The following is an 8173-nucleotide window of genomic DNA, read 5'->3' as shown; positions in this document are numbered from 1 at the left end:
AACTTTGGGATGCAGATCCCCATTAAACTGCCCTCAGTATCCCTAATATCCCTATATCCCTGTCCATACATAACCTGGCACATTTCTGCCTCCACAGATTTTGGGCTACACAGTGGAAAAGACATTTTGTATTGAAAAATAAACCTCCAATAAACCCAAATCACCTGATGTGGTGCAGGACCATGACCTGCATCCAGAGCAAACCCACAGATGGATTCTGGCAGTGATGAGACATAGAGAACCACATCCCTTCCCAAGTCTCTGCACTGGCACCAGCAAAGTGGACTCAGCCCAAAGCTCTGGGCATCCCAACTCAGCCTGGGAGGCTGGAGCTGATGGATCCCACTGGTGGTGATGGGGATGAAGCCAGCAGGATCCCAGTGGGAAGCTGTTCCTGACCTCCAGCACTCTGCTGGTGACGTTCCAGCCTCAGTCCAGCAGCACTGGGAGAGGCAGGGATTTGTGAAGGCACAACAGAGATGTGGCACTGACCCCTAGTGACAAACTCCTGCCCCAGTCCTGCACAGAAGGACTGTGCCTGGAAAAGGACACGTGGGTAAGAGAGGGGACAGGGGAATGCTGCTTGTCTTCCACAAACCCTGAGGAGGGGAAGGATCCTGCTGATGAGGGGCACCCACCACAGGCCCCCTGCTCCCACCACCCAAAAGAGATGCAGAGGAGTCTACTGGATGCAATGGAAAACCCAATTATTGCACTTCAAACTGCCAGAGGGAATGGGATAATTGGAAGACTTTTGGCTGTGAGGATGGTGAGGCCCTGGCACAGGGTGCCCAGAGAAGCTGTGGCTGCCCCTGGATCCCTGGGAGTGTCCAAGACTAGGCTGGATGGTGGGACAGTGGAAGGTGTCCCTGCCATGGCAGGGATGGGATGAGATGGGATGAGCTTTAAGGTCCCTTGCAAGCCAGCCCATTCTGGGATTTGATGCTGATGATCAGGGACAGGATGGGAAATGAGCAATGTAGAGTTTATGGAATTCAGCAATATAAGGACCTGATGGAGCAATGATGGGAACACATGAAGGATCTGCTCACACCCTTCCCCTGGGAGTAATGCCTTTGATCAGCAGGCTGCACTTTATTCCTTTAAATACATACATTCTGGCTCAAGGCCTTCAGTCCAAAAATGGTCTCTCTCAATTAAGGGCTTCCAGGAGAGCCCAGGAATAATGATCTATTTCTGGATATTTCAGAAGCCTCACAGCCATGTGTGCTGCTTGCAGAATGAGAAATAGAGAGTTTGCAATGCTCTCAGCTGTCCCTTACCACCATTTTTTCCTCTTCTCAGTAATTTCAGAGCCCTAAGGAGCAGGAGGAGGATCTGACACCCAGCAGTGCTGTGGAAGGAAGATGTTCATTGAAGATCATCCACTTTCAATCCCTGGCCATTTCTTGTGCCCAGATGTGCAGAGGTTGGAAATCCACTTCCCCAAGTTTTGCATCTCCCCAGTTAAGTTTTGGATGTGAAGCAGCTCCATCCCACCTGGGAAGGGTTCATCCTTGCCCTTCATCTCCCTCCCTTCTTCCACAGCACTCAGACCTTGCTCCCTGCACCATTCCCAGCTCAGGAGGCACCAACCTCACTGCTGTCACTGAGAGCAAAGACAAATGGAGGCTGCAAATAACCCCCTGGGCTTGTGCCCAAGAAAATGCCAGCAGTGAGGAAAGCCATCTCCCAACCTGCCCACCCTCGGGATTTGCTGGCAGAGTTTTGTCCCAGCTATTCAGGACTGTTGTGTGACCTGAGCTCTGGCCTCTGGAATAAATCTGCTTCCATCAGATCCTCCTCTTGCCCCTGAATTCGGGTCACAAGTCAGGTGTTAACACAACTGGGGGCTGGTTGGAGCAGCCCTGGGGTGGTGGAATGCTGGCTCCAGTGCAGATGGAATTGCAGGATTTTCTGTCACACATCAGCAGAGCTTCTCCTGCAACCAGGGAGGACAGAAATGGGCTTTTCATCTTGGAATCACTCACCCCTTCCTGCTCAGGGGTGCTGAAGTGACTCTTGGGGAATCTACAGAGCAGATCTGTCTTTCCCAGTGTAGCTTGTTGCTGGAGAACAAGCAGCCAGAGCACAGCATGAGGGATGTACAGACACGTTCCTGGCGTCAGAAGCCCCCAGCACTCTGCAGCAGGGAGTGGCCTTTCCCTTCAGCACTCCCTGACAGCTGAAACCACTTCTCTCCTTGCAGAAAAGGCTGGCAAAGTGGGAGGCTGTCCAGGGCAGCCACACATCTCTCAGAGCTCGCTGTGCCTCTTGCCCTGCTTGTCCCTGGCTGCCACCCTCGGGGCTGTCCCCCTCAGGCCCCTCCCAGGGGAGGAAACTTCCTCTGCCGTGCTCTCCTGGGCTGGCTCTTCCCGGCTGGCACTGTCCCCTCCGGGGCTTTTGAGTGGGTGCTGTGCCGGGGTGTCCCCGGGGTGGGGGGACAGCTGAGGCACAGAATGCTCCATCATCTGCAGGAAGTTGTAAGCAGGGAGTGGTGGCTTCCAATCTTCCTCAGACAAGGTACCTGAGCAGCAAAGACAGTCCCAGTTAGCAGGGAAAGAGTTATGCCCCACCTTCATGGATATTTCCCTTTCTGAGGAATTATGGCTTTTTTCCTTCCCATTCTAATGAATACAAAATTAAAAATCTTTTCTGAAAGATCACAGAAGCACAGAACAATCTGGGCTGGAAGGGACCTTAAAGATCATCTCATCCCAACCCCTGCCATGGGTAGGGACACCTTCCACTATCCCAGGGTGCTCCAAGCCCCAATGTCCAGCCTGGCCTGGGACACTTCCAGGGATCCAGGGGCAGCCACAGCTGCTCTGGCCACCCTGTGCCAGGGCATCACCACCCTCACAGTCAGGAATTTCATCCCATCCATCCCTGCCCTCTGGCAGTGTCCCATTCCCTGTGTCTTGTCCCTCCATCCCTTGTCCCCAGTCCCTCTCCAGCTCTCTTGAGGAAGGCAGATCCATGCTGGCTTCCTCCAAAGCCTCATCAGGCTCATCAATACACCAGGAATAAAGTGAAAAGCTCCACAGAACAAGCCAACCCTTTATGTCCTAAAGCCCCGAGTAAAACATCAGCTTCTTCATCCTTTCCAATCCAAAAAGAGATGCAGAAGGTGCCTAAAGAGGAGCTACTTTTTATACTGACAGCTGGGAGGGTTTTTATTAGCAAGCTGTGTTGAGAATGGGAAAACACAGCCAGATTTGGGGATTATCACAGGGAAAAGATGTCAATTCCAAACTATCCACGTTTGGCTCTGAGCATTAAACAGTCTCAAAGCAAACTTGTGAGTGTGGGCATTCTCTCCTGGCTGGACTATTTGTACTTCTGCAGCTCTAACAAGCAGAGCTGGTTTTTCCATCATTAAATTCCAGGGCAGACAATTTATTGCACGTAGTATCTTCTCATAAACAGGCTGGAGCTCACAGTGTGTGCCTGGGAACGTTATAAACCTGTGTCCACTTACTGCTGGGAATCTCCAGTCCTGCTTGGAGCTTCTCCAGCCATGACAAGATGTTCATCTCAGTGATGGACTGCTCTGATGGGAACTTGAATACCTGACCCCCAGCATGGAGGTTCACCCACAGGAGAACAGGCAAGGAAGGTGTGGTGGAAAAATAGGTCCTCAGGATCCCATATCCCACTGGAGTCTTCTTCCTGTTGGGAAGAGGAGATTCAGGTTTGGCAGCACACCAGGTCTGAGAGCCAAAAAACCACCAAAGCCCTTAGGTCACACCCAGCAAAGCACAATTTGGTTGGATTGCAGAAGTATCATCCCTGCAAGTGTTCAAAGCCAGGCTGGATGGAGCTTGGAGTGACCTGGAATTGTGGAAGGTGTCCCTGCCCATGGAAAAACAGGATGGGCTTTAAGGTTCCTTCAACCCAAAGCATTCCAGGATTCTCTAAGCTTGATGCTTAAGGAATCTGTTAGGATCCAATGGAGAGAGAGCAGACAACAGCCTGGATGTGTGAAGAAATCCTTGAGCAGGATAAACTCTGTAGGAAGGTGGGAGATGTTTTCCACCTTCAGCTTCTAGGAACAGGTGGGACAAGAGTGGGACAGGTCCTGCAGCCCCCCAGGGTCAGACCCTGCCTGCAGGGAGAGCTGCCAGCTCCTTCCAGCCAGGCTGCTGCCACTGCCCATGGTGACAGCAATTCCACAGGGATGGAAGGGCAAATTCCTCAAGTGACACAGACAGAGTGAAAACAGGACAGAAGGACAGAGGGACAGCAAGCCCACAAAGGTGCTGAGACATTCCAGCACTGTTTTAAGGCTCCAGGTCTGACCCTGGGAATGGCTTCCCACTGCCAGAGGACAGGGATGGATAGGATATTGGGAATTGGGAATTCCTGGCTGGGAGGGTGGTGAGGCCCTGGCACAGGGTGCCCAGAGAAGCTGTGGCTGCCCCTGGATCCCTGCAGTGTCCAAGGCCAGGCTGGATGGGATATCTGGGACAGTGGAAGGTGTCCCTGCCATGGCAGGGGTGGAAGGAGATGATCTTTAAGGTCCCTCCCACCCCAAACCACTCTGGCATTCTGCCCTGTTTTGTGGCAGTGCCATTTTGCTCTGGCACAGGAAGGCTTTTTGTGTCTCAGGAAGGCAGAGCAAAGGCAGATGTGTAGGTGGGGAAGTTCCAGGGCTCCTGTTCCTGGTGCATTACTGGCAGCCAGTCCCCTTCTCTCTGAGCACATGTGCATTTTCCCCCTCAGTAACTCCAGCCCACGCTGGACAGCCCTTCCCAGACTTCAAACACGTTATGATTAAACCACTGAAGTTTCTCTGGGCTTGGGCAAAACAAACAGAGGCCAAAAATTCAAAATGCAACTAAGAAGAGGAGGGTTTTTAAAAAATCCCCTTTCCCACAATCTGCTATCTTAGGTCTTGAATTAATTTTGCTGCTTGAATATTTTTTAAGTTTAACTTATGGGGCTTCTGGTTGAACCTTCATGTGAAAACTTTCTTTCCCCAGTCAATTCCCTCTAACTGCTGGTGGAAAATCACCATAGGACATTCCAGGAGGGCAAATTTCCATTTTTTTTTCTTCCCACATGCAACAAAAATACAGTAACACCAGACACAGGGTCAAGCTACTACAAGGACTAGAGGACATCTTCCTCTACTGAAGATGATTTCTGCAATCAATTAAATATTTACTGATTTTACTTTGTCAGGCAATTTTTGCAGTTGCCCAGAACACTGAGTGAACCATTGCTCAATAGTTTGACCTCCCAATTCCTGATGATTTCAGACCAAATAATCACATTACCAGCTCGTGTTCTCAGTAATTGCAGCCTCAGGGGTTTTGTTTTTTTTTGCAAGGCTCAGAGTGAGTTAATGGAGAGATTTTCAAACACTCACAGGTTCAACCAGCAAGCCACAAATTCCTGCTGGGGTCTTCCTTTTGCCAGCTTCAGCATTTCCTTGCTTTCCACCTGGCTGATGTCACCAGCACTGAACAGGATGAGGAAGGGCTTTCCAAGCTGCAGGTACTGAGGCAGATTTGGCACAGTGATTTCTGGCTGCAGGAAAAAATAAACAAGAAATTTGGGATATGAGGAGGAGAGAACAGGAGAAAATTCCACTTTCTGCTCTTACATGAGAGTGCAGGGGTTAAGCAAGGCTGCAGTGCCCCTGTGGAATGTGGGAAGCTGGGATTTTGTTGCACTTGGAGATGTGTTTGCCCAACCCAAAGAACAACCCAAGAACCCAAGTGTGGGAGCAGCTGTGAGCTTGGAGATGGGGATGTCAGCAGAGCAGGGAGAGACTCCAAAAAGCACATGGAAAAAGCCCTGGGAATAGGGAATAGACCTTGTGAGGGGCCAAGCCACTGCTGCAGTAGGTGAGTGACTCTCAGTCCCTCAACTCCAGGGTCTCCTGCTGCAAGACCACACAGCAAACAGCAGATTTCTGTCCCCACTCCCTGCTCAGTCATAAAATCGAAAAACAAACTCGGCACGATAAAAATAACGAGCGGCCACCGCCGTTCTGTGGAACTCCACGCTATAATCAGGGCTCTGCAAATGCCTGCAATGGAAAAAAAAAAAGGACATTTTGATTTTATTTTTACTCACAAAAATATCCAGCAGTTGATATCTGATCATCTGCAGCATGTCCTGCAGGCTGTGTTTGGACAGAGCGATGCCTTCCACGCTGTGGCCTCCGCTGCGGGCGAGGAGCAGGGCAGGGGGGGACACCGAGTATTTCTGGGATCTGAAAAGGAGGGATGGGCACAGGGGGGTTGCACACAGAGCTGGCACCCTCCTGGAGACATGTCCCATCTTTGGAAAGCTTCAAGGCCAGGTTGGAGCAAGCTGGGATAGTGGGAAGTGTCCCTGTCCATGGCAGGGGTGGAATGGGATGAGCTTTAAGGTCTCTTCCAACCCAAACCATTCTGGGATTTTATTCCTGCTTCTCCTTCATTTTCCCACCCAGGGCTTCACTCTGCCTCCCCAGCCAAGGCAAACAGAGGTCCCAGATTCCCTCCAAAGGACACAACCCACACAAAACAACCTCCAGGAGATCCAATTCATGTCTCAATGAAAAAGCCCAAAAATGTTGTGAAGTCCAAGCCTCACATCGGAGCAACACACACAGGCTGCACCCAGCCACTCTTGGTGGAGTTTATCCAGATTATCCTTCATTCCACAATGTCCTTCTGGTAAGAGGCTTCAAGGTATTCAAAGAAAAGCTGAGAAAGTGGAAAAAGCAAAAATAGGAGAAGTTTGGGCAATGAAAGGGCAGGGGGGACACCAAGCCAGAACAGCAATTTTCTGGAAGTTTGAGGAACTTCAGCCCTGGAAGCTCCAGATGGCACTGCCCAGAGGAAGGGTGTGACAGGGGAAACCAGCTGCCTCTGCAGTTTTGGGAGGCATGCTTGGTTTGTTTTTCAAAGGCTCCTGGCAATTTTTCAAAGGCTGTGACAACAAAGAATCTCAGAATGATTTGGGGAAGAAGGGACCTTAAAGCTCAGCCAGTTCCACCCCTGCCATGGCAGGGACACCTTCCACTGTCTCAGGCTGCTCCAAACTCTGTCCAGCCTGGTCTTGGACACTCCCAGGGATCCAGGGGCCTTCCCATTCTCACAGGGAAGAGTTTCTTTAGGTCATCAATGACATAGCAAGAAGGAACTGCAGATAATTCATTTCCAACTCTTATGGAGGCCTTTACCAACCTCTATCACAGCATTTATCTCTCTGGGAATAACACACCCACTGCAAACTTCACTGTGAGCTGATGTATTTACAGTTGATAAATCCTAAAAAAATATTTAATTCAGGGATTTGGAACTTATTAAACTTCTATGGGTTTTAAAGAGATTCTTTGGCTTGGTTATGGCTCAGAGGAGTGAGGACTCCTGTTCCCTGTTCTAAAATACATCACCTTGCTCAGCAGCCTTTGACCAGCATCTGTGAGGGTGGTGAGGCACTGGAACAGGATTCCAGAGCAGCTGCCCCTGGATCCCTGGAAGTGTCCAAGGCCAGGCTGGATGAGGCTTGGAGCAACCTGGGATAGTGGAAGGTGTCCCTGCCCATGGCAGGGGGTAGGAGTGGATGGGCTTTAAGATTTCTTCCAATCTAAACCATTCTGGGGTTCTACTCAATGATTCTATCAGGAAATATCTTCTATACTGCCAGAAAATCACCAAATTCCCCAGCTACACTCTATCCTGAAATCCCTTCTCCTCTTCCTGCTATTGAAGGCTGTGTTGTTGCTGACCACAGCTTTCTATTTATCCAGCAGGACCATTGAGTGGGTAACACAAGTCTTGCATTTCTATCAAAACCATCTGCAAACCAATACTTGGCAGGAACCTCTGACATCGATGTGGAAGCAAATAACAACCTCATGCAAAGCATTTCTTCCTCAATGCCCTTTTCCCCTTCATTAGTGACCAGCCCAGCAGGTGCCTGCTGAGCAAACAGCTTTGCTGACAGCAGCCTTTGTGTATCCTGTAGCTTTTGTTCTCTGGAAAAGGTCTACAGGATGCACAAAGGGGGAATCAGCTTGCTGTGACCTGGGAGCCACAAATATTTTCTCCTTGAGCACTGAGCTGAAGAATGGTTTCTCATTTTCTGAACAAGGGAAGTGAGCCTGGCTCTTGCATAAGGAATTCCTGTAAGTGTTTACTTTCTGTTTACAGTTGAGAAGGCCATCAGT

The 8173-nt window shown here is 50.1% G+C and overlaps 1 protein-coding gene across 1 annotated transcript in view; it reads right to left on the bottom strand.

Moving 5' to 3' along the window:
- Nucleotides 1-964: 964 nt before the first annotated feature.
- Nucleotides 965-8173, bottom strand: part of TXNDC16 (thioredoxin domain containing 16) — a 35052-nt gene continuing 27843 nt past the window's right edge. The window contains exons 19-22 of the mRNA XM_056493643.1: nt 6088-6226; nt 5375-5535; nt 3482-3672; nt 965-2527 (exon numbers count right to left, since the gene is read on the bottom strand). Coding sequence (XP_056349618.1) covers nt 2256-2527; nt 3482-3672; nt 5375-5535; nt 6088-6226 — 763 coding nt within the window. The 3' untranslated portion in view covers nt 965-2255. The remainder of the gene's footprint in view (nt 2528-3481; nt 3673-5374; nt 5536-6087; nt 6227-8173) is intronic.

The sequence above is a fragment of the Oenanthe melanoleuca genome, chromosome 5 (genome assembly GCF_029582105.1).
Source record: "Oenanthe melanoleuca isolate GR-GAL-2019-014 chromosome 5, OMel1.0, whole genome shotgun sequence".
Classification (NCBI taxonomy): domain Eukaryota; kingdom Metazoa; phylum Chordata; class Aves; order Passeriformes; family Muscicapidae; genus Oenanthe; species Oenanthe melanoleuca.
This window is presented reverse-complemented; position numbering and strand designations above follow the sequence as displayed.